The sequence below is a fragment of the Acanthopagrus latus genome, chromosome 3, assembly GCF_904848185.1.
Source record: "Acanthopagrus latus isolate v.2019 chromosome 3, fAcaLat1.1, whole genome shotgun sequence".
NCBI classification, from domain to species: domain Eukaryota; kingdom Metazoa; phylum Chordata; class Actinopteri; order Spariformes; family Sparidae; genus Acanthopagrus; species Acanthopagrus latus.
In genome coordinates, this window is record NC_051041.1 from 18,455,672 (window position 1) to 18,482,568 (window position 26,897).

A 26,897-nucleotide genomic window follows, 5' to 3' on the forward strand; every position below is an offset into this window, starting at 1 on the left:
GGACGAACACTAGAGGGAGATGTACATTTAAAGTAAAACATTATTTGAGGCCTCTACATTTTGAAAGATCCTTGACTGATCTGAGTTCAGTTAACTGACAACAAACATGTGTCAGATACTTGGAATGTCCATTCATTACAGATGATACAAGTGGACTCTATTTAAAATGAACTATACTGTAAAAAAAGATTGATATTTCACTATTTGTATTATTTTGTTTTTCTTTTTTTAGATGCCATCATAAAAGGAGCTCACTCAAAGTGTTACATGACCTCAGGGGGACTTCAGGAACAAGGAATGTGTGTCTTTCCTTTTCATGATAGACAGGAATTACATGTTTACTCCTGTTTTACATGATTTTACACGACTATTAGACAAGGTGCTTATACAGGGCTATTTTTTTACATTGATACTTGTATTCATCTAAAATGATCCAATCATTAATATGCCTGTATTTTTGGTAAAAAAAAAATAAAAAAAATAAAAATTACATAAAGACACACTAAATCAACTTTAGATCAATACAGCCACTGGACCCACCCTGAATATAAAGGCCTTTGCATGTAACTCTAACAGATCTAATTGAAACGTGATTGGCTGAAGATGGTGGAGGAGGAAAAAAAATGGTTGTTGTAAAACAACCTCACGGGCACATTGCATGAAATCGTGCGGTTATTTTCTGGAACTATCGTCACCACGGTGTGCTGTCATCGTGCACCCGGATTCTTCTTACGTCGTACTGACGCCAGACCCTCCATGCCACATTCACGTGATCCCGGTAAACTCGGACATCTAAAAGGTGTGTACTTGAGAATCCGAGTTGACGCGCTCACGCGCTCTCAAAGAAAGGGAACAGCCGCTACTTCCAATTTCTCGATCTTTTATTGAGTACACTGACTCAGATGCACACCAACTAAAGTGGTGACATAAGAAAATAAAAAATAACGTCCAGGGGATTTCTACTATATACCGTACTTGTTTCCCAGACACGACTCGCAGTCCATAATTGCAAAGCGCTTGCCTCCTGACGAGAAAGTCGCATGCCCGACGGTCCGTGAAGGCGTCCACGAACCGAGGAGCTCCTCCCCGATAACAGTTCCCGACCTCCGACGAGAATTCAAGCTGCCACATTGAAGAGGAACAAAAAGGCGACCTGGCAGCGGTTTCTACACTCCCTCCACTTTCTCCGGTGTAGTCACGGGATTTCAATGTTCAGCCTGCTCTTCGTAAGTAGCTAATAACCTCAATAACTAAAACTGAACTCCTGGAACTTGTCTCTGATTTGATCGCACACGATTGCAGCGCCCTAAATCCAGGACAGCCTGATTAAAAAGTTAGCTTGCATGTTGTCAGAAGATTAGTGCAACAGAATGGAGCTGGAGGAAGTTTCATGAGGGGTTGTCAGCGTAGAAGATCCAGTATGTAGCCACGTTAACGTTAGCTCGCAGAGAAAAGCTTGGATGGTTGGCTACGTACACTGTTGAAAAACGTGTTAACGTGAGCTAATATGAACTCTTAATTGTTTTCCCAGTCGATGTTACCCAACCTCAAGGTAGTAAACTCTTACATGGTGGTTCTTGACATGTCTCTGGACTGGTTAATAAATGGTTGTGGAAAATACAAAGTGACGGATCTGAGCTAGCCTGCTAGCTGCTGTAGCTATGCTAGCTTGCTGGTGCGGCTAAGGCTATTTCCTAGAACAAGAAGAGGCAACATATGTGACTAACGTTATGAGCACCAGTGTGCAGTCTCTGGGTTTTATTTATATGTAGAAACACAACACATGAGGTGTCTTACACGCCATGTTATTGTTCTAACTGAACGTCGACTGCATTTTTTCCCCCCATAAAAGAAGAGCTAACGCAACCCTTAGCTGTACATTAAGCTCCTGGTGGATCAGTAAAGGCAGCATTTCTCTTGGTCAACATCTAGCTTAACGTTAACGATGCTTTGGTTAACGTTTCAATTGCTGGTTTGGCTACTGTTCACGACAGTGGCACCATTTTAGATGTTTAAAATATAACCAGTGGTCGGGATTTCCAGCATTTTCCAGTTTCTTTCGGCTGTGAAGCGGTGGTCTCACAGGCTGATGGCGATTGAGCTTGCTAGCTGCCTTCCGCCCTTTGTGACAAATCTTGACCCAGAGCATGGTTGACCTATTTATTCGAAGCCATATGCCAAGCTGACATTTTAATAACAAAGCGAACTGGTCGGCAACCCGATATTTCCTGTCTGTCGCTTCTTATCGTGTCTTAGGTTCCAGGCTGTATTGTGCAACTACTATTATTATTGTCAGCTAGCCGGTTCGACTCACCAAATTCGTCAGCCTGCCATGTTAGAAATGCAGCAAACACTGGGGTTAGGTGGGGTCTATAATTTGGCCGTGTCTGGTTTCCTAAAACAGAAAAGCACCCAACCATTTAGCCATGTTGGATGAAGTGAAATGAGGAAATGCACTTGGGGAGGAAGTTGAGCAGAGCAGCTGTGACACTAAAGGCCGCAGCACATTCCCATGCCTCTCAGTTTTCAATTTATGACCTTCCAATGGTTTCCGTCTCTCCACTGATAATAAATTCTAGCAGGCTACTAACACAGATGAATGGCTGTGCACACTCCCCACCAACATGGGTGGATGAGTCAATGAGTAACTGGTGTCACAGGTAAGCTAATTATACATTCCTGCATGAGTCACTGCAAGGTGACCTAATTTGCCTCACAGAGTGTAAGAGGTGAGGTGCACTCATACCATCAGTTATCACAACAAACCGAGGGTGTGGAAATGTATAGTGGAAGTAACAGAAGCAGCTCTCGTCATAATCCGCGTATGTCTATTAATGCTTATCCCAGAATTGTACCAGTTTAAGTAATGCTGACGAGAATGACGCACTTGCTTTTTTTTTCTTCTAAAGAAAAGGTTTTCACAACTCTTACAGAGTGGCATTGTGAGTCTTTATGCTCTATTTGCATTTTATTGAAAAAAAGTAGGTCACTCGGACTGGTGACCTGCTTTATATTATAGCTAATTGACACATGATGCACACACAGTCCAATCTAGAAATAGCGCTGGGTCCACTCAGAGCACAGCCTGCAGCTGAAGGCAGGCATGTACAGTGGGAAGCCCTCATTCATGAGATACCACAATGCACATCAGATTCCTGATACCTGTTGGTCCAGTCTCTAAGAGTAGCATTTTTGTTGACGTATGTGAAGCGAAACTGCAAGGCCAATCCTCGCTTTATTTTGCTTCAGAATCTCTGTGTTTGATGGAAATAGTATCTTAAAATTAATAAGTATTCTAAGATATATCATTTTAGATATCTGTGTTTCCTGTCTGTGATAAGCAGTACAGGATCCTTTTTAAAATTGCTGACTTCTGCTTACAATAAATTTGGTCTGTGTTACGATTAATGTTAGTGGTAGTTCATCTAAATCTAGCTGTATGCCAGCATGATATTTTACACCATCAACAGGGTGGTTCGGCTGTCTACAGGCAGCATTAAAAAAGGCAAAGTGACAAGGGAAGTTCTCAGCCTTGGTTACCGTAATTGTGAAAGGCGAGCCCAGTGTACAGTAACATGACGCCAGCTTACCAAGGAGGTTACTGGGGGAGAAGAACACCTATGTTGTAGCCTGCTGGCGTTTGGCCCATCGAGCCACAGGGTGGCTGTGAGTGTTGAAAGGTGGGGTTGAAGAGGTCCACTCCGCTGTGACTGGCTTAACAGATCTGGCTAATTTAAAATCTAGTTTTGCCCCTGGGCGTTGGGCTGTGGTGAGAACGGAACACAAGTGTTGGTTTTACTGTGCACCCGCTTGCTAAGATCCCTGGCTCCAGAGCAAGTTTGTTGTGTTGAAATCAGCCCAAAGTGGAAACCTAGGATTAGTTACCCACACTGTTTTATTCTCATTTCAAGCCATTAAGCGTAAAGCCATATATAATTATGCGTTAGTAGCCATGGGCACCATGTGTGTTTCTTGTGCTGTGTATTGGTTAATGAATCATGCCCCGGTCGGCACAGTGTTCGTTTACTGTTGTTGCCACAGCGCCGGGATAAAGCGAAGGCACAGGCTCTGGAGCACTGGCAGTGTCTGACAGATTGACACCTCCTCTAGATGCTGCTGCAAGGCTGCCTACTGAAACTATAGCAACAGGTAGGAATAGGATTTTGCTTTGTGATTTGTGTTTACAGCTACCTTGTGTAGTTACAGCTGCCAGAGCTGCAGTTAGCAGGGGAAAACACTGTCCTTTGCCAAAAACATGCTATAGTAAAGGGTGTTGTTATTGTTATTAGAGCTGTTGTTTGTAGGCGTACGTACGTAGCTGCTCACTTTTACTGATCCAGAAAGTGTTTTAGTATTGAAGCAACTATAGACCAGAAAACACTGGGTTTTTTGCACATAAACAAGCTCACTGTGTTTTCCCATTACCTAGGCACTGTTTTGTTTCTCAATGGAGCTTGGCAGCTTTTTCTTAATTTCCTTAAGCGGCTTATTAAACGCATGAAATGTGTGTCAAAATATGACCTCAAACTAATGCTTTCATTGAGGCCATAATCATAAAAAGATGGCTCTGGTACCTGAAGCTGATCTGAGATCACAGGGTGTGCTTTAGGCCTCTGCTGACTAAGTTGTATTTCATAGGTTAAAAAGTACTTTGATGAGTGTATTTGGATCTGCTCTGAACCATGACCCTCTTTTAAGCTGCACCTCCTGCTGCGTCTTCAGCTTTGCCTTGTGAATGTTTAAAGAGAGCACCATTGCTCTTCTCTGATCTCTTCACAAGGGACACCAAAACTCCCTACAGGAGCACTTGTTGCTACTGCTGAGATAATTGTTGGCATGGCAACAGGCATCCCCTGATGCTGCTGTCAGAAGGCCGAGCTAGTCTCCAAATGTCAGAAGAATTGATGTCGCAGTGGGGCTTTGCACCTCTCGGCAGAAATGCGAGCAGACATTCTCATGTCTGAGTCTGTCTGTTGCTGAGTGTCGGCCTCCTGCACTCAACGCTACTGTATGTTTATTTTAGACGGTCGTGGAAATATGCCCATGTATTTTTTTTTTCTTCTTCCACAGGTCGCAATAAACTTGTCTTCAAATGACTCCAGTAAGTCGTTCTGACATCCGAATAATTACATGCACAATAGTAAAACAAGTTAAACTAGCTCCACAGGAAGTGTCTGTCAGTTATTTGCCAGAATGGAAGTAAAATGTAAGTCGACTGCGATGTTGAAGGAACACCTCATATTCTTTCCGACTAATTAGCACTGCAGCTGTGAAGATCTTTGTTGTACTTGTTAATTTCTTGTTTTAGTTGTTTTTAGTTCTTACTGTCCTTGTGTACTTGTACTGTTGGCAAACAGGCAGAGGTGTGGATCGTTGCCATGTGTCCGTCTAAGCAGGGAGAGTTTGTCCTGGAGGTGATTTGAGGATTGTGACATGAGATTATGACTTATAAGGGAGCTCAGAGATGGCCGAATATAGTCCCTTGATCCACATACCTGAACAAAATCACCTGTCTTGTCTGGATTATTGCATTGCTATTGGAAAAATAGTAATCGTGATACACACAAATACAGGCTGCTGTGTTAATGGAACAACATATCTGAAAAGTGCATGTGGTCATTTCAGACAGTTGAAGTCTGTCTTAACTTAAACTGTGACTTCATTGTGAAATCTTATCCATGGTTGTTCCGAGTGGATGAGTTTCAGAAGTCATTTAGTGATCCATTGAAACATTAATGTTTAAACGATGGTGGCTCAAACAAGTTCCAGCTTCCTTCATCATGTGGCCTCTAACTGAGGTTTTCCCATGAAATTTCTTCATCTCTTTTTTTTTCTTCTGAATGAAAACAAATCGTTTCATACCAGCTCAACTCTATGGGAATAGCATAAAATGATTAGCTTCCTCCAAAACACAGTGCCAACATTTTGACGACAGAGTCTTCTCCTCCTCCTGTCTCTCCCACTTGCTTGTTTATTGTCATTAACGGCTGCAATTTCCAAGCTGCAATTACTCCTGAACAAGCAGTTGTAGTCTGCAATTTTCTGCAATTGAAAAGGTGAGACTGCAACAACTGGTCCAGAAGCTCATCATTAGATTTAAGAAAGTGTCCTTCAAATGGCTTGAAAATATATATATATTTCTTAAGATAATTGCAGTCATAACAATGCGTCTGTACTACAAAACTATCACAGTTACATAGTAAATATTACATATTTTGTCCAGTGTTTGTTGGAGCACAGGTTTGGCAGGAACACTTGTTTGTGTTGAGAGCCTATCTTACCCCCTTTGGCTTCTTTGTCAGCAGAGAGTAAGTTACCCTTTGTGTCCCAACTCTTAATCCTTATTCAAATTATAGTCAAATGTCAGTGTTCTGTCTGACTGTGTTCCTCTTTCAAATGTGATTGTTTGGATGCTGGTGTTATGTTTTGAGTAAAGTGTAATTAAAAGTGCAACTAGGCCACAGTGAGGACAGAACGGGCCTTTGTTTGGACATGTTTTCCTCTTTTCATTCCCATTTCTAAGGTACTGAGCCCTGGTCTCTTTCAGTCCTTTCCAGAGACGGATCAGTCCTTGTCCCCCCGCCCTCCCCCCAAGCGCTATCAGAGGCCTTTGATCGTCACACTGTTTATCTGTGCTCACTCAGAGGCTGCAAAGCAGTGTGATAAGTGGGCTTTGCCATGTGCGAGTGCGTGCGTAGGGGGTGTTTGCCTGTTCATGGAAATGTGAGGGTTACGTATCCTCTCCCCTCTCCGACCACGTCTACACGGACACAAGAAGCCAGAACAACAAGTGCTCTGCAGGGAAGACGAGCTCCTGTCCTCTGGGAGCAGAGAGAGGTAACCTGTTGTGCTGAATAGTGGAGAGAATGATCTCCATTTATCAAAATGTCCACATCATTTAGATGGGCAGTTAAAACCAGTGCCTCCATGATCCTTCGTCATTCTAAACTTCTGACATTGTTGCTTAAAACGGCCCGTGTGGATGTGGACAACAAATAACTGTGCTTGGCTCAGCACCACAAGGACTAAAAGCCACATATGGCACACTCACACCCATCTGCAACAGCGTACAGTAGCATACTGAGCTACTGTGGACAAAGAATACAGTAAGAGATAAGTGCATCTAATCAAGAGGAAGAAGCGCACATCACAGTAGCGTTTCACAGCCTCTATCATGCAGACAGTTCTGCTGTCTCAGTTCTGACAAACCACAGAGCCAAACGGTGCATAATACTCAGATGGCAGGGGCTTAACAAGCACATTGATTTTAAGTTGATCTCTAATGTTCTTGGCACCCTGTTTGTAAAAAGTTATGCTACCCATGCGTTATTGTCCTTGAGTTGTTAGGCAGCAGGATGTATGTTGAAAAGATGCAGGTTTGTTATTTTAAACCTGCTTTCATCAAGTTCTCTCCAACTGAATTAAAAGCTGTTGCTTGCAAGAGTAACTTCTGCAAATTCACCATGCTTAACCAAATGGTTTCCAGAAAAGAAAACACCAGCGTGAGCTGCATTTAGACTGCTAGTAAACTTTAAAGCTCATGAATATTTCAAGCTTGTCAACTTACAGTATGGTCTATATCAGTATTTCAAGTTCAAGTTATAACTTTATCAAGTTGTATTCCGGCCTGTGCTGTCTGTTTACAGCCATCTGTATGTGAACATTTATATTTAAGTTGGATTTAATTTGAACATTACTCAACCAAGTCTTTTGTGTTTTGTCTGAAACAAAATACTTGTAAAATTGAAAATGGAGCACTAGTAAATGTGGTCAATATACAATCAGATTTGCCCTACAACCACATTCTTATTTAAAGCCTCATCCACACTGCAGTAGAGCGTTCCTCTTGTCTCAGTAGGCACGCCAGTGTTGAGCCATTTGCCGGTAAAGTTACCTTTTGATGTTTCTCTCATTTTTGTTGCGTGCCCTCTCTACAGACTGTCAGTACTGTTGTGAACAGATGAGAATGTGCGTGCAAGGTTGGGTTAGACGTTGTGGTGAGACTCTAACCCTTCAAAGAGGTCGGCCTTACTGGTGAAAGGATCTATTTTGTAGGCACTGGTGAGGATTTGTGTGAGCTGGGTTGGAGTGTTGCATTCATGGAGGGTCATTCTGTACCCCCATCCTATTTCTAGCCTTGATCAAACACAGTCCACCCACATACAGGCTATAACAGGAAGGATGTTTTTCTCTGTGCAAGTTTAGAAGGAAAGTCTTCGTTACTAGTCTTTGTAAAGTACTACTACCCAAGGTGTGGAGTCTGTTTATCTTAGGGGTCTGTGGTAACAGCCCCGTGAGAAAAAAATACAGGTTTATTATATTTCAAAGCAAGACGACCGCAAGCCTGAGTCAGACTGTCTGCAGTGAGCACAGTTTCACCTTGATGCAGGTAAACACAGACATGACCAGTTGTGACTCATGTCCCAATAAGGCTCTGATTAGGTGACTAGTATGCAAATAATTTTTTGTTTTGCTCATATTGACTGATTGAGTTATTCTGTGATGCTTTTGTCCATCCTTCCAGTCAAACAGAGGACATTTTCTATAAGGCGTTGTAAATTCCTCCTATTTATTTCTGATATGAACTTTATATTAATAAATCTGTGGATAATTATTATTTGTTCAGACATCATTTTACAAAGGGGCAAGATGTAAGACTTAACTTAATGTAATTTCTTCACATTCTGTTGATGATTTTAGTTCATTTTTTAATGTTTTTAAGCAGTTTTGACATGAATGCCCCCTTTTTATTATGTTGCAGAGGAATTAGCATGCTAAGTGGCTGAAGTTAAGACGTCCCAGTCTAATACTCCTGTGCTAGTGGTGCAGACGCCAGTACACATCTGGTCCCTGAGCTCTCAGTCCAGACTGCTAGCTGCATGGCTAATTGAGTTAATTAGCTAACGGCAGCTCCAGTTAGAGGCAGTAAGCGTCTGTATAACTTACTCTACAGCATTTTTGTTTGGCAAAGTAATGAGAATGCACTAGCATACATTTGTAGTCACTATTTAACTTATTTAACTATAGACAGCAAGGTGTTGCAACATCCAACTTGAACTGGACAAACAACATTCCATGTCTGAGGTTTGGTCAGGATGCTAGTATTGGTGGCGATGCGTCACACACAGCTATGATTATGTTTTGCCTCGCTGACCCTTCCCTACCCTCAACTATGCAGGTGAAGTAAAGGTGCTGTTCTAAGAAAGGTTCCTCCCGGATCTAGGACTTCATTCTGAGAAACGCGTAGGTGGGCCCATTATCAGAATTCAGTTCAACAAAGCACAAGAACTTACTGACTTGATGTATCACTTTCATCCTGAGACTCCTGTTTCGAAACCTCAGGAGTGTGCAGCTCATGGGAGGAACGGCAACAGTTGAGTATCTCTGTTGGAGTTCACTTTAGCCTACGCATCTCTGCCGTCTTGTCCCAACACGCCTGGGGATTTGATTGTCTTGGTTGTTACACTAGATAAACTGGTAAGGCTCAGAAAAAGGATTAGAAGCTCAACCATTGTATCTTGTTGTAGTGATTGTGTGTGTGTGTATTTTCCTACTTGCCTGCTGTGTGTGTTTTTACGAATGACTGTTGAGGGAGAGTTTAGCACACTACCTTCCTTTATGTGTGCACTGTTTGCTGAATGGTGTGGTGACCTGTCGCTGTACCCCACATTGACAGGCCCCTTCAGTCTTGGACTGGGTCCCGAGAGTCCACAACATGCTTTTGTTTTTATTGATAATGAAGTTAATTCTCTTATCTTGTGACCTACGACGGGCTTTGAATGTTGCACTCAAACTTCTCACGATGCTGGGTTATGTTACTGAAGGTATGCTTTCATACCAAGATTTCTAACATCCAAACTGATTTTGCAACTGGCATTCATAGCAACAAAGTATGCAAACCACGTCACACTTGTAAACTTTGAAAACCCAAGAGTCCTTTAATGTTACCATGTTTCTTCGGTCCCACTGAGATGAAAACCAGTCATGCCTGTGTGTTTGGCAGCTGCACCTTCACACTAGGCTAATTTCTTGTTTCTCAGAACAGTGCAGGCCTTCACCCGATGTTATTTATTTGTGGTGTATAGAGTTTAGATTCTCTGCCCGAGCCTGACCCGACCTGGCCCATGGTCCGGGTCGGCTTGATATTTCCCGCCACTATCCTCGGGTCAGGCTGGGGCTTTGATCAAGCATTTGTGTGTGTGTGTGTGTGTGTGTGTGTGTGTGTGTGTGTGTGTGTGTGTGTGTCTGTGTGTGTTTTAATAACTCTAAGTAATGTGACTGGATTTCCTGCCAGAAAGTGCGCATCTCTCTCTGTTGCTGCATGGTGTTACATGTGAGTTGTTCCCATGATGAGAACGTGACTTGTATCATACGTGACATCTCTCCCAGAAATGCAAGAAGAAAGCAAAAATGTATATTTTTACTAAGGAAAATGATAAAAATAATTGTAACGCACAGTGACTTGAATAAGTAATTTTAATCTGATTACTGGTTTGGAAATATTAACTCATTATTGAAAAAAGTGGTCAGATTAGAGCAACGCATTACTGGCATCACTGATTGTATAGCTTAAGTGCAACAGGGAGCTTGAAGATGTGAAGGAAAAAAAAACAGGAGAATTGACTTTGAGCAAGTTTGGAGGAAAGTCAGAGGTATGGAACCATTTTAAACAAGTCGTGGGCAGTGACAACATATGTGTCAGCTTTGTCGAGTGCATTAAGTGCGGCACTTGTTGCATTATTCATTAAGATAATTCTAAACAGATTTCAGTAGTATTCTGGGTTGACATAACTTGCTTTGACTCGGCATGTCAGCCCAGCACAGAAGGGGTGTGAATTTACATCGAAACAGGGCGAAGCTTTGCTAATTCAGTGATATACATGTTTCACTTCCTATGAATTCTTCCCAATAGAAGTTCCCCAGTTATTTAGTTGTACAAACAGGGTTGCAGGAGGGCATCTCATGGGGAGAAGGGGGGGTGAAAGGGTCGGTAGTGGTCTCGAGACCCACACTTTGTGCTCACTGCAGCGAGGGTCCATCTTGGGCAGGTTAAACTTGGGATGGTTAGACTGGCAACTGGGTGCCAATAAGAAGCCCCCCTCACCTGAGCTCGCTGAGGGTCACCCTGTCCCACTGTTTTGTGGTGGGCCAGAGACTGCTTGTCTGGCCCACACCCAAGTTTGACACCGACTTTCACACTAGGCCAGTGTCTGCGAAATTGCCCTCATGTTCATTTAAACTGCACCAAGTGTGAAAAACACCCTAAAAGTAGGCGTGTGTGTCTGTCACTAGGTCTACTGGGGCAAGAATTGAGCAGAGGCACACTTTGTTACCATCACAAAGTCGATGAGATCCCAACCCTCATGTCCCAGCTTTCATTTTAAGTGAATGGATATTAGTTTCTTCATCCTTTCGTTGGTGTGAGCAGCCAGGTTGAGTCGAGATTCGACCACCCTGCCTCTCAACAGCACTGACGTCACTGCAAGGAACCAGCTGGAGCATTGGGCAGGTGTGATCCTCTGTTGAATGTCAGCCACAGTCAACGCCAAGCTCTTTTTTTTTTTTTTTTGCACTTACCCCCTCCCTTGTTTCATCTTGCTTATCTATTGTTATGTCCTCTTAATTATTTTCTTCAACAACTTACCAATTTCTTCCTGTTAGGATTCCTTTGTCCCTGTTCTCTTTGACATTGCCAGGCATATCTGTTATCTTTTATTTGGAACTCACAAAGGCCACAGGAATGAAGACATGCCTCTGTGACACATGGCGCTGGATCTGTTCCCGCTGGTTCTCGGTTTCTGTTAAGTTTGATTGCAGCTGTCGACGGTTTCCTCCTGCAGATCAATACAAGCTTTATCACAAAAAGGAAACAATTAGAAGGAGAATGTTCTACTTTACCGTCACCTCGTATTGATGCTTATTTGTTTTTATGAAGAGTAAACAAGACATGAAAAGGAGAAGTGTGTGCACTGGGTGTAGCCGACAGGTGGGTGTTATCTTTCTCAGGCTGTCCGTGCTCCTCTCACTCAGAGGAGAACAGGGCTTTCCTCCCTCCTCGCTGCACTGTCCATCCTGCCACGGATGACAGGCGCTCCCCCCGCTCCCTGAATCTGCTCCCACACAGCCAAGTATCCCTCCAGCTGCTTCAAGGCAGAACAGTCTGGTCATGCCCAGTCTGGCTGCAGACAAAACACCAGCGAGACTCGGGCACAACCTCAGACCACCAGACAGGCCTGTCACAAGGGGGGAAGAAGGTGGCGTCAGACGTTCCACATTTTGGACGAAGCTCTTGACGTTTTGCCACCCTGCCCTCCCAGCCTGTATAGTCGATGTCCAGACATTTGGGCTCACTCACTTGTGTGCGAGTGTGTGTTTTTCTTTCTAATTTTAGAACCACCCCCTCACCCTTGTGGCAGATGTATTGCCCAAGCCAGCTTGTGACTATCACCATGCCTATACACTGGGTGTACATAGTGTATGTATACAGAAGTGGTGCTGCGAGAGTGATGAAGATTGGCCACCTGACGGCTATCAGGTGTCGGCAAGAGCTGCCCACGGCCTCAGCTCTACAGATACAGAGTCCCGTGGCAGTAAATCCTTTCAATTAGCACCCCCACTGTAGCAATTTCCATGTCTCCATGCACTTTAGCTGTGATACATTAACAGTTCTCCAAAGTATTGTTGATATTATGAGCGCACTCTTTTTTTTCTTCTTCAATTTTCTAATAAGCTTTACATAATTTTAGACTCTGAATCATCCTAAAATGATGAGTTGGTAGTTTGAGGATACCCCTGCCCTGATTCCCATTCTTTTTTTCAGCTTAATCACCTGTTTAGCTTTCCATGTCCTTCTCTGTTCCGAGATATCGCGGCCCTTATCAACTTGCACAGCTGCTCCCTGCTCTCTCACACTAGCGTCTCCCTCTCTCTTCTTCTTCTTCTTCTTTCCTTTCTCCTGAGTCACTGTAGGAGATTTCTTGGAGAGGCCAGCTGATTTGGGAAGTTCTCTCTCCCTCCATCCTCTCCCAGTGCTACTTCAGCAGGAGACCACGTGATGAGGAAAAGGGCACCAAGGGAGCTTTCTCTGGGCCACTGCATGGGCCTCTGCATTTACTCCATGACCTTTCTCCTAGTTTTGTAGTGTATATATACTTGCACATGGACAGACATGCACCAAAGGCAGGATGCAACTTTTAACATAAGTACATCAGAGTTTCTGTGCAACTCATTTGTTTTGGATGTACCTGCTGCAGCTTGTGGAAGGTGGCATCGATGGCACCTGTTGCTGTAACTCCACCGTTCTCCATGGCGTCATGCTAAAGATTGATTCTGGATTTGTTCTTGTTGTTTAATGCATTCAGCCTGATAGTGGCGGTGAAATCATTTAGTCTGTGTATATTTATACGGAGACTGGGATTTGGTCAGATAAATTGGAATTGGTCACTGAAATTTGGGACGATGAGTCATTTAGCTTCATGCAGCTGTGCCCAGATAATCATTGTGATGGGTTTCTGACTCTTCTATTTTAGTAAACAGACTATAAATGAAACAAGCAAGTGTCTGCAGCGTTCTCTCTATTTTATTTAGACATTTTAAGACTGAGCTATGAATCTGTAATGAAAAACTGTCAGTCTCCAAATGACCTGTGTAGTTAGTTATCTTTAGTTATTACAGTAAAGCAATGTTCACCCATTCATGTTTGACTCATCTGAAGGTTGCAGACTTGCTCGACAGTTGTCAAGCCTTTGTATACACTGCGTCTTGCTTCCTGTGTGGTTAAGCATGTTTTTTGCGTCTACAAACAGATTTGGTGTGTACGTATCCCCGTTTGTTTTGTTCCCCTTGCATCTGTGCTGCGGAACCAGTTTGCAAATTTCAGAGCGATTTGCATGCCTTCCCGCGCTCGGCAGTCAGCTGGCAGCCTGACACTACCACAGTTTACTCACTTCTCTATTGACAAGCTCCCACAAGACTGCCGATGAGGGATCGGTTGTTTGCAGTAGATTTTTCAATTACATTACTGCAGTCTGTGTGATTATACAGTTTCTGAAGTGTCAGCCATTAAGCCTGACATGTCTATTGTTACGTGTATTGTTTCCTCTGTCTTCATCAGATGACGGCAGGAGAGGATTAAACATTTAATCCTGGTGAGATAATGGCGACCGATAGTGATGTGGTTGATTTTGAAATGGCCAGTGGCCAAAGCCCTTTAAAAAAGAAATAAAATAATAATGTATATGACACACACACACACACACACACACACACACACAGCGAATCTTCTGCCAGCGAAATAAAGACAATCTTCATTCTGAAAAGTCAAAAGTCCTCCTTCACTACACTGTACTTGAAAGAGCACAAATTCAGTTGAACACATTTGTGAAACAACCTTTTAATACAGCCATACTTTTTCCCCTGGTGAAAGGAAACTCCTTCAAAAGCATTTTTTATCTGCTATACCTAATTAATGTGAATATTTTTTCAGTTCTTGCAGAGCCATACAAACTGACAGCTTTTATGTCAGCAGTCAGCAAGGCAAATATTAGTTGATACCGATGTCTTGCAGATAAATCGATGGTTCACTAGCAACCAATGCAGTGTTGTGATTACTCTCGTGCACACTGCATGCAGTGTAATGGTGATTTTTCATAATGACTGCTTGTGCTTTCCAACCTATCCCAGATCTTTTTCAGTTCGTGTGTCCCGGTGTTGACTTTGAAATGGTGTTTTGGTCTGCCTTCGTGCCTCTTGGTTAACCCTACTATTGGCTGCAATTAAAATGCAGATGTTATGAAGTCACTGCATCTGGGCAACTGTCCATAATGCCGTTGCTTTTCATCTTTTAGCAAAAGCTGTCATTGTGGTGTCCTTGGTGTGTCTGTGGGCTCTTTTGTCCTTCAATGTTTCCTCCATGATTCAGTCTCTCTTAACAGTTGCTGTCTGTTGTCAGTCAGGTTTTACAGGTGTTAACTTCCCCCTCAGGCCCCTTGTCCATCCTTTTCCTTTCTGGGGGATTAAAAGCAAGGGAGCCTCTAAAGTCAGGTAACCGCTTTTCAGTCGTCTGCTTGCAGCAATGCCACATTGTATTCAGTGCTGCTCAGAGGTGGTAATTAAAGGCGTCACGGAGGATCCCGGCCACCACACGAGAAAAAGAAAACCTCAGGGCTGTTTTTAGTGCCCTTGTGGCAGTTGCCAAGTATAAAAGATGGAGAAGAGGAAAGAAATGTATATAGGAGAGTGCGTTGATGAATCCCTTTTGACAATGGCTCTGTGGATGGCGTTTAGATAAGACGATAAGTGACAGTGGGGTAAAGTGGAAGGAGGGAGAGGTGGCTGTCTGGAACTGGTACTTTTCACAAAACTGCACTAGAAATCAATCAGGTGAGGTTGAGACAAAGTTAAAACGGTTACAGTTAAGTGTCCTGAGTAAATTGTGAGTGAAATAGGAACAGAGAGAGAGTCAGAGTACAGAGAGTCTTGTGTCAGTCTCAAGGAGGTGAAAAGAGGGAGCGTGGGACTGAAAAGCTCGGCCTGTTTGAAGCTTTACCCACCCTGCAATCCTCACCTTGTGACTGCTGCCTGTGACACGGTGCTGAAGTCCAAGCCCTTTTCTCAGTTCGCCGCCCACTACTTTGTGTACGTAGTGTGCGTAGTGAGCTGCCACCCTCCCTCCTCCCCTCCTATGTTGCTCTGAGACGGTTCTAGCCAGTTTGTGGCGGCTGGATTTAGACTGTCAAGGTCTTGGCAGAGTTTGACAGTATGCTCCCTGGCTAGTTACAGACCAGACATTACCTGTTCTGTAAGACACCATTGTGAAGTGTGTGTCTGCTTCATCCTGCATATTATTAGTTTCCATTTTGGTGACTAACATTGGCAATGTCAGACCTTTATTGGTGCTCAAGCACACCTAACTTTAATAACAGAACCTCTAAAAGTAATAATAATCTTTATCACTGCAATACATTTAGCCCTCTCTAATGTTGCCAAGTGAGAATCAGCACCATTCTTTTTTTAAGCTGAGCTTTTGTGATGTAGCTTGAATGTGAATTTAGGACTTCATGGGAAACAAAAACACAAGTTGAATTTGGTGCAATGCAAACAGCTTTACTGTGCTTTACTGTGGTGATGTATCCATGTCATTTTAGCGCACTCATGAGCTAGCCAGGTAGCTAACAGCTAACATTAGATCATGGTGAGCTAGCTTGCCTGTATGTTTCTTATTTTCAGATATTAAACATTGGCAGTGCATGAATGCAGATTGTGTGCGTGTTGTTGATGGTGACGACGGTCATGTGGGTGATAGTTTTACACTCAGTTGAACACTCAGTTCAAGGTGTACTTTAGACTTTCAAAGTAAACCCTCCTGTCAAAAATGTGTTTTTCCTGTTCTTTCAGTTGAAGGATTGAACTTCACTGTGTAGCATGACATACGCAGTGTTTTAACAGCTGGTTCTGCAAGCATGATTTGTGACATCACAAAGTATTAGACATGTCTGTGTATGACTGAACCAAAATGTGTCATCGTGATTTTTGTCGTCATTAACATCATGCAATTGTTTCACTTTATATGTAGAAATGAGAGTCGAGATTATATTTATTAATGGCTGCAATATGGCAGTGATGTTTTGTAGATAGGTCACATCTTACAAAGTGTTAAATACCCGACTGATGAACCTTAACACTGATGTCGCCAGCCCGGTAGTGCAGCTGATAAAGATAATGTTAATGATGAGCTTAAAGTTTGACAGCTTAAATCTGTCTTCCAGTGCACAGAATTAAGTTAATGAACCACCGCTGAGTTAATTTACCAGTTAAGGAGTCTAGCCGGTGAAATCAATAGCTAAACTTGTTACGGCACTGGTCATTACCTAATTCTGGCTCTTGCAATTTGAAAACGTCACTCCTTCGATTTTCCCTGTACAAACACGTTTATCAGCCGTAGATGCAGATGTGTGACGTCGTCTCTTTCCCTCTCTCGACAGGGTTTCTGTGTTGACTTGAGCCACACCTATATGGCGTGTTTGAGCGGAGAATTTTGCCAGGCACAGCACCTCACCTCCGTGGAGAAGTGAATCGGCCGCCCCCCGAGGGACTACGCTACCCAGAAACCCCCCTGACTGCCAGCACGCTAGGAACTGCTGACTCCTCCAAAGGCCCCCTGGGATATTGCGTAGTCCTTGGCCCGACTGCCCTGCCCTGTCCCAACCAATACGAAAAACCTTTGCTTTCCACTTTCTCCTCGAACAGCCAATCACAAACAGCTCTCCTGAATGGGGTAAACTGATTGGATGACTCCTGGATAGTCTCTCCATCTTTTTCTTTTTTTTTTTATTCTTTTAAATTTTTTTGGTTTTGTGTTAATTCATTTTTTACATCCCGGAGTACTGTGGACTAGTTCATCCCTTTTGTTACCTTTTCATTGTGTACATCATTCTATAGTTGAACACCTGTTGACCCATCCTTCTCCCACGTGTTGTCATTTTTATTTATTCAACCCTTTCCTGAACACATAAATCTCCTAGCAGTCTTTGCTGACTTCTGAGCCAAAAGTCGCTTTTGTTTTGTAAGAGTATTGTATTGTAATTGTTTTTTAAGCCGTCTCGCCAACATGAACCGCCCCGCTGCAGTCGAGATTGCCTACGAGTGCATGAGGTTCCTCATCACCCACAACCCCACCAACGCCACGCTCAACAAGTTCACCGAGGTAGGCCCGCACCTGTCTGTGTTGTTATCTGTGTGTGTTCGTTTGCACTTCCCGTGTCTAAAATCCTCTGTTTTGATGCCTGCCAGGAGCTGAAGAGGTTTCACGTGAACACACTGGTGAGAGTGTGTGATGCTACCTATGATAAGGCTCCAGTAGAGAAGGAAGGGATACAGGTTGTGGTGAGTGTTGACACATATGCACATTAGTGGAAGCTTTCTCTAACTTTTATGTTAATCCTTTCCAAAGTACACACTCTTCACACAGTCTTATTTGGTCTCCTCTAGGACTGGCCCTTCGATGATGGTGCCCCTCCTCCCACCCAGATTGTGGACGAGTGGCTCAAGCTGCTCAACACCAAGTTTCGAGAGGAGCCTGGCTGCTGCATCGCTGTGCACTGTGTTGCAGGGCTTGGCCGGTGAGTAGCTAGCTGTATTGTTTTCTCCAGAGATGTGACAGTGACAGCGCTGGTTGTCTGTTTTGCTTTATCGTCGGTCTGTCTTCTACCATCTGGACCATTTTGTAACCTCAATTGCGATGCAGTATATTAGGGTACATCAGGGTATATATTAAATCCCTGTCTTGGATACAACATCTCCAGTGGCAGATATGTCAGGTCTAAAGGAAAATGAGTGTGTGGACATTTCATCCAAAGATTCTCTATCCACCTGTTTCCACCTGCCGACCCAGTGGCTGAGGGACGGTGGTGCAGGCTCACTCAGACATTGTTCTTTCCAGTGATGCCCTTCAGCTACTCAGGGGTGATACTGAGTTCCTCCCAGACCAACTGGAATATTTAATCCCTTCAGTTGGATGTGTCTGGAATACCTCGAGAGGGTTCCCTGGGCTGCTAAAGTCGCCTTAACTGGCCCCTTTAGTGTGTAATTTAATTTAATGTTACGTTAAGACGAACAATGTAGAAAGAGGCAGTGTGACGAGCTTGTGTAATCTCAGTTGTAGCATTAATGGTTTTAACGTGTTAAATAAATCATATACATGTGCAGTGGGGCCATACTTGATTTTATTTTATGCTTTGAGGTCAGAAACTACAGTTGGAAAGCAGCAACACACTATCAGCTTCTCAGCAGAAGCCAGAGGGTGTTCATGGTCCCATCTGTTTCCTGGTGTAGTCCCACCTATTTGACGTAATCTCTCCCATTCTTGTTAGTATCGTCTGTTTAGTGTGACACTGCTGTTTGCAGGGTCTGTTTCATCACCCCTGCACCAAAGCCTCTGAGAGAGACGAGTGTCAGATTAACACGTTTTTTCTTCTGTTCTCCCTTTTAACACTTGTTGCTTCTTCAGCATCGACCACACAGCCTCCTCTGTGTGTGAAACTGAAGGTGTTGCTCCGTCCATAAACTTTGGTTCCTTTTTCTTCCGTGTCTTATCTTAAATATTCACCGGCAATCGATTCATCATCTCAAATTGTCACCCTCACTTCCTCCTCTGTAACTAGATCAGCTGGCATTTACATTTGCATGTGATCTGTGTGTTGGTCATGAGGGTTACTTAGGCAGTGCACAGTTGTGCACAGTCATATTCACGGCCCGATGTGACAGTAAATTACAGGCGACTTAACCCGAATAACAACACAAGTGCAAAGAGAAAGAAGGCAGAAGCACATGACGTGGGCAGGCGAGTGTGAAAATGTCTTTCCTGACCACAATCGCATAATAAGCCAATGATTTCTCAATGGCTCCCAGCGTTTTGCATTGCTGTGGCATTCCAGAGGTTGTATAATTACCAGTGCTGGTTAGACAGGCATTTTTTGAATTCATGTCTTCTTTAGCGTCCTGTGTTTACTGCAGTCAGCTGGGTTTTCTGTACAGCTTTGCAGTCTGATCCTCAGTGTGGGAGGCTGCAGCTATGTGCCTTGTTGTTGTTGGTCCTTTCTTTGACAATATTCTCACCCCTCCGTCCACACTATCGCACTGTTTTGTTTTTTCTCTTCCCTCTAGTTTTCTTTCAATCCCTCTGTTCTCACATACTGTCCCTCGTGATTTTTGTGTGAGAGAAAAGCCACTCGAGGAAATGCTGTGTCAGCACTGAGATCTGACCCGCCGAGCAGCATAGAAAGTTTTCATATTTCTTTATTTTTCCTCACTCTGTCTCATCTGGTGAGAAGAGTGGGGGTTGTCTTACTGTGACTTATCACAGATTAGTGTGTGTGTGAGAGGCTCAGGTGGTGCCCTGCTGGGCCAACAGTGAACTTGTGCACCCCTGTTGATTTCCCAGGCCTGTTTCCCAGGTTTGACCCCCCCTCCCCTCCCGTTCCCTCCACCATATTACTATGGAAGCATGTGAACCATGGCATTTAATCTTCTGTTCTCCTTCTCTCCTCCTTTTGATTCTCTCACTGTCTCCTTGAACTGGTCCACTGGATTTCTTCTACCTCTCAGAGCTCCAGTCTTGGTGGCCTTAGCCCTCATTGAGAGTGGGATGAAGTACGAGGATGCTGTGCAGTTCATAAGGCAGTGAGTACCCTCCCTATGTCTGAGCTTTTCAGGTTAAGAGTCTGAATCAGTCAATGGTGCAGTCTGTTTGAATGTGAATGAGGTTGTTAATGTGCTAAATCAGTGATGCATTTTTGTTTCTTGAGTTTGTTGGTGTAGACAACTCATGAATTTTGGTATTTATCTGTGTGAATAAGGTCATTATAGAGTCTGGCTGTACAACTCAAACAAAGATTATACCCTGAAAGATGTCTGGAATAGTTCAGTATTTTGTGAAATGCATCTTTTTTTTTTTTTTTTCACAAATGCACTTCACAAAATGTTCCAGGAAGTTACTGCTCCCTGCCAAGAAATAGTCTGGCACGCAAATACTGGAAAGTGGCAGATTTATTAAACACTTTATTTATTTGTACAGATTAAATGAACAAGACGTAACGCGGTAATCCTTAAAGGTGCAAGCAGGTAGATTTCAAAGTTTTAAGTGTACTCCCAGACAGATATGAGAGTGGGATTGATCCTAGTGCAATGTGTAAGAATTGGCATCTTGTCACGTTCTATTAAAAACAAAGATGGAGCAGAATATCACCAGAATGACAGCTAGCTGGTTAGCATCTTTAAATGTACCTTTTAACTATATTCACTCTCTTCTGCTGTTACTGTCATTTTAATCATTTTCCTCGTGTTCTTTTTCCGTTCTGCTTTTCGTAGGAAGAGACGTGGAGCCTTCAACTCCAAACAGCTTCTTTACCTCGAGAAATACAGACCCAAAATGCGTCTGCGGTTCAAGGATACCAACGGCCACAACTGCTGTGTGCAGTAGGCTGCCTGTCAATGCATCTTTCTTATGCGCATCTAGTGGGGAATCTTCCAACATGGGGAGATAAAAAAAAAAAAAAAAAAAAAATGAAGAGAGTGCTATCAGTAATTATTGTGATGATTTGTTAACACTGAGTCATGGTTAATTGATCAGAGAGCAAGCAAGTGATCGAATGAATGAATCCAGATCTGGGGATCCACCAGCTGAACCAATGAATGGAAGGTCAAAGCACACAGATAGGCCCGCCTCCCGGTTATACTGTTCAACCACGGGCCAGAATTTTTTTTTTTTTGCAACTTGAGTCCATCCTGTTCTTCTTTTACTTTTTTTTTTTTTTCGTTTCAGTTGTAATCATGGGATAACATTTTCCATTTTGTGAACTTTTATTTTTACACAAACAATGGTGATGAGAAGATGAAATGTTAAACGATATATTGATTTTTATTTCCACTAATTATTGATATTAAGATTAGGCCAGAATGATGTATCTTTTTAAAAAACAAACAAACAAGAAGACATTTTTAAACCTTGAACACACATTGCGACTGTCCAGTTTGGTATTGGGGTGTGTCCTTTTTTTTATTTCTTTTATTTTTTTGCACACAAAACTCAAAAAGTTCACCTGAAAATGCAGTAATGCTTTCCTTTTTACCCTTCACTTGCTTAAAGTCACTTTCAGTTTAGGGGTTCACTGAGTTTGAGTATGTCTGCAATATTTATTCACAAGATATGATATGTGTGGCAGTTATGAGTTTGGCAGGGGCAAGGACACTTTGTTATCCAATAGTTTTGTTATTTTCTTTTATCCTTCAAGAGCCATGTTTTTTTTTCTTTCTTCTATTTTTTATTTTTATTAAATCTTGTTGGAGTGCAATAATCAGTCCACCTCAGATAAAAGCCCACCAAACCCTGCTGAGCATCCTACACACACACAAACACACACACACATATACATACATACACACCTCAGACACTCATCCAGGCAGTTAAACAGGAAAACATTTAACAACTCTTACAACAGGTACTTCTCCTGCTTTCATTCATGAAAATGGGCTACAATAGGACTTCCCTGAATATGCATATTTAAACTCATACACACAGAGCCTAAGATCCAATCTGAAAGACAACGTGGAGAAGAATGAAAATGGTCAGTTTTTTATCATTGTACCCATTTTGAAAACATCCCCAATTCGTATTGGTTCTTTAAAGATAAATAAATTGAAATAAAAAGCATATACGTGTCTTTCTTTTCCTCCCCGTCTTCTCACTGGCTTTGTAGGTTGAATGTTGTTGCTGATTCTATTTCCAATAAGGGTGGGTAAATATTACCGGATGTTCTGCTCTGTTCCAGTAGAAATGTGTTATCGGTCTTCCTATTCATGCCTGAAATCAATTTCCTTAAGAGCAGGGATGTGTTGTACCAGCCTTCATAACAAAATGTCATCTTTGATCCTTTTTTTTTTTTTCCCCTGAAGATGAGCAACAACGCTCGTCACCCTTCACTTGGTGATAAACGCACTCGGTGTTCCCCAGACGGTGTGCTCATTAGCCATGTCTGTCTACATGTCCTGTCTCTGACTCAGCACCACGTGGAAGGCACAGGACACCGTGGTACTGAGAGATGACTCAACCTCAACCGGTAATCACGACTTCAGCCAATACCTGATCCAACTGAAAGTGCCCCCTCTGCTGCTCGAGTGCTGCCATGACTGAAGCCACACTCATTTAAGTGAAGTGAGAGATGTGCAGCAGGAAGGCAACAACGTCTACAACATGTCTGACATTGTGATTTTGGGGGATTTAGCTCATTCAGTAGTTTTACCAATTTAATAAGGTGTTTAATTTGAGATGAATCAAAGTCCAACAGTTGGACACGGCGGTGAAGTTTGGCTTTGACTGAACGAGCTCTGGGACCGACACACTCGTCATAGTCTCTGCCTGCAACAATGCAGCGGAACCACAAACAAATTAGCTTGTGTTACCAGTTCAGTGTAGCTTCACAGCTTCAATTTGAATAATATGAATCTAGTCTGCAGTGGTAATGTTTGACAGTGAAAGCCTCTGATTTAAATCTAATTTTGCAGTCATCGTTCCAGCTGACGAGATTCTTTCATTGCGGTGTGTTGGACTCAACTGGAGAGGGAACTGTTCAGACACTGCTGTGAGACTGCAGACAATCCTCACCCTGTACTTTATTACTTTTACCAGAGTCTTTCTCCACACGTATCTGTACTTCTGCTCGAGTAAAGAATGTGTGTACTTCTGCCACCTCTGGTAGGAAGGAACATGAATATTTGGAAACGTAGAAATGGGCTGAAGAGTGCAAACGTGGTGTGAGCTGGGAGCTGAACTACATTACTGGCAGAACTTTGAATGAAGACGCAGCTGGAGGAGAAGATGGAGACATGAGTTTCATAAAATGTGCAAATGATATGAAAAACTTAAGAAGCGTGGAAGCTCTGAGTGTCAGGAGCGTTCATGTTTGGGTGGAGTTTCTAGCTGCAAGTATGAGTAAAGAGGATGGACGTTGAAAAATCGTCCCCACCCATTATGAGCGGTATGAATGAAACCAGTTTAACTTGAAGGTTTTGACGTTTGAGTGAAGTATCGATGCTGAAAACTGGAAGTGTTTTGTTCGTAGAAGGAGATGCACTGTGAATACTTCCAGCACTTACACCCATAAGATATAGGTTCATGCAAAGAGCAGATTGTTTCATCACAAATAGCAATAAAAGGATCTTAATTCTCCTCCTGACTGTCATGACATGTCATATTACAGAGCGGTAGTGAAGAGGAGCATCTCTGTGGGAGACAGAGGAGATGTGTTAATTCTCTCCACCAATAGATGTCAGTAAGAGCTAACGGGATCTCGGTGGTGCAGTGATTGATGTAACCCAGTAGATAAATGACTCAGTATGTGGTCATTGCCGGGTACGACGGATCAAAGCCATTAAAACCTGTTGTGTGCTGAGATGAAAGCGTCAGGACAGCCGCCTGCTGCGCGTCTCCATCAGCAGGCTCATAAGATCCACCACGTACTTACACTGCGGATTATCCACAGTCTTGGACCAGGACTGGCCTCGTCCTGCGGCCCGTCTGGCCTAAAATGATCCTATCTGAGGGGGAGATGGGTCGCAGGCACCACACTTTGCACGGTCACTCAAACTTGTATCCAACACATCTAATCTTACTGTAACGTAACATAATGAAGGTGAATTTGCCGCTATTTATGCTCTCAAATCTCCTGTGATTCAGCCTAAACACATTGTTCTGCACCTTACTGAAGGCAGTGTGGAAGGAAAATAAGATTCATATATACATAATCATGCTAATGGCTGTAGTCATACACTGGCAGCCATCTTAGAATTGTAGCAAGTGAAGGTAAAAGGCAGGTTAAACTCTGTCAGACCCACATCCTGTCCCGATGCCTCGCTGGTTACAGAAGGTTGTTGGGACAAATTGATTAGATTAGCCACAAGCTGAGGAGTCGTCTGAAGTTTGACACCATCGACAGGAGCTTGAAGGAAGGACAGGAAAGACGGACGGACAGCTCTGGACGTTTCTAGTCCAAATAAATGACTTATAAATGTCGAGAGATGAGGAGACGGTTGTAAGTATTGTTTTGCAGATAAAATGTGGGAACTATTAAACGAAGAAAACTGACTAATATTCATATTTTAGATGCAGGAAACAGAATTTGAGGCATTTTTAACTTCAAAATCATGAATCAGTAATTATTATTAGTAATGCTGATGGATTTTCGAGAGTGTTGGTCTAGCTGTTGAGTTAGATTTAACTAAGTGGACGTCAGTGTGGATCCACAGTCTGACACTGCCTCCCCGCTGTACTGTCCTCCAACATTAACTACAGAAGATTCACCAAAGGCGATGCTGTAATTGTGGTAATGCTCGGCCTGTTTTCTAAACTTACCCTGCAGATTCATTGGGTCAGAGCCGCTCTTAAACCTACGTGAATTGTTTTTTAACTGGACATCAGTGCCCGAGGACGCCTTTTATATTTGCTGTAAAAGACGTAGCGGGGAAAAGGTTCAGATTCTTTTACGAGACGAGCCTGGATCTGGCGCCGCCTCTCAGCCCTCTGCATGGCTGATCTAGGCCGCGGCGCTCAGCAGCCAACTCTGCCGCACCCCATTGTGAATCGTGGCCCTTTAAAAATGCATGTTCGCTCTCGGCTCTGTATCTTTAATGAGGTGTGTCTGAAATATTTGATAGCCTCGTGCTCATTTGAAAAACAAATACGTTTATTTTCATTAATATTTGATACGGAAATGAATATATGTAAAACACATACATTAATTAGTCTGTTTTGATCAATTGTCTGTGTCTAAGGCAGACCGAATATTTCCGCACAGTAACTCCCCACAGGCTACACTGGTGCATATCATTCTGCGGTGCTTCAGAGCAAAGCCATTTAATTTTCAAAGAGGGGTTTTAGCATCTTTTAAAACTGTGCAAACACAAAGAAATTATCAATTTTCACACAGTGTTGAGGCGCGTTTGTAAAATGTTTGTCACATTGGATTATGTTGCTGGAGGGCTGAACGGGTAGAGATGTGAGGCTCACACACGTGGCGTCGCAGATTGGAACTGTGACAAGTGACAACTGATTTTGCCCTGGAGATCCACAACAAGGACCGGAGAGTCAGCTGAGGTCAATGAAGTCGGGGAATTTAGTAGCCAGAAGGGAAGTTCATTCTCGACAGGCCCAGTGTGGCATCAAAAGGTGGAATATTTACTGTCCCGACAGACAGAGCGCAAACACCTCACACCATCGCTTACACCTTTTGAACTTAGCAACAGAACCAGTCCACCAGTCCCTTCATTGGTATTTTGGTCTTATCGCCAATATTAGTGGATATTTTGCTTGTTGTGATGTCTTGTGAAGCATCTTAAAATGCTTCATAACCCCAAACCCCAAGCAAACAGGCCAATAAACCATCATAAATGATACAAGTATTGAAATTATGTCATAAATTAAAGAGGAAAACATCAGATTTTAGTAAAGAACATCACATAACATGCTCGTCCAAAAGATTTCTAATGTAAAATCATGAACAAACACTTCATTACTTATTTGAACTACTTTATTTACACTTATAGTTTTCATAGGGTTAAAGGTGCACTATGTTGTTTTGACACAGATATTTTAATCAGAGGAAAAAGGTCTTCATTACCTTCGTCTAGCTTAAACAGCTAAATAAACAAACTCTTCATTTCCATGGCTGAATGAACAAACTGACCTTAAAGGACAACACAGTCTCATACTGTGGATGTGTACGGGAACCTTATTTTCCTCTGAGAACAGCTTGTTTACTCAGTTATGGAAGAGATAAGTATTTCTGAGTTTGTATTATTACCTTATTATATTGTAAATATCTACATGCAGATTTTGAAATGCCTCCAAAACTTCAGAGAGCCTCTTTAACCTTTAGAATTGACCATCTCAGGGACAATAATGGAGGATTATGGTGCTTTATCTCTACCAGAGGAGAATATTCTTGTTCACTCCAAAACAAACACAAGAACAACCTCTTTTGGGGTGAGGTGTGTTGGGGTGAGGTGAGTTGGGGTGAGTTGTGTTGGGGTGAGGTGCGTTGGGGTGAGTTGTGTTGGGGTGAGGTGAGTTGGGGTGAGGTGTGTTGGGGTGAGGTGCGTTGGGGTGAGTTGTGTTGGGGTAAGGTGTGTTGGGGTGAGGTGTGTTGGGGTGAGGTGCGTTGGGGTGAGGTGAGTTGGGGTGAGGTGAGTTGGGGTGAAGGTTATTTCTACAATGCTAACACTGAAAGCAGTTCTGCTGGCACTTCACCTGACGTGTTCTTTCCTTCACTCCGCTCACTTTAACTTGCACTTTCAGCTCAATTCATCATCTGAACTGAGACTTCAACAGAATCTTCATCTCCTTCCAG

The 26,897-nt window shown here is 42.9% G+C and overlaps 1 protein-coding gene across 2 annotated transcripts; it reads left to right on the top strand.

Annotated features, from left to right (window-relative positions):
- The first annotated feature begins 1,048 nt into the window (after nucleotides 1-1,048).
- Nucleotides 1,049-22,207, top strand: ptp4a2b (protein tyrosine phosphatase 4A2b). Of its 2 annotated transcripts, none has more exons than XM_037092203.1 (7): nucleotides 1,049-1,226; nucleotides 16,983-17,275; nucleotides 17,596-17,704; nucleotides 17,791-17,883; nucleotides 17,989-18,119; nucleotides 20,104-20,178; nucleotides 20,866-22,207. In XM_037092203.1, the coding sequence occupies exons 2-7, from the start codon at nucleotides 17,271-17,273 to the stop codon at nucleotides 20,975-20,977; spliced, it is 525 nt and encodes a 174-aa protein (XP_036948098.1). In that variant the 5' UTR covers nucleotides 1,049-1,226; nucleotides 16,983-17,270; the 3' UTR covers nucleotides 20,978-22,207. The 2 variants fall into 2 exon arrangements, with proteins under 2 accessions (XP_036948098.1, XP_036948099.1); XM_037092204.1 differs by lacking the exon at nucleotides 1,049-1,226 and adding an exon at nucleotides 4,131-4,149.
- The last annotated feature ends 4,690 nt before the right edge of the window (nucleotides 22,208-26,897 follow it).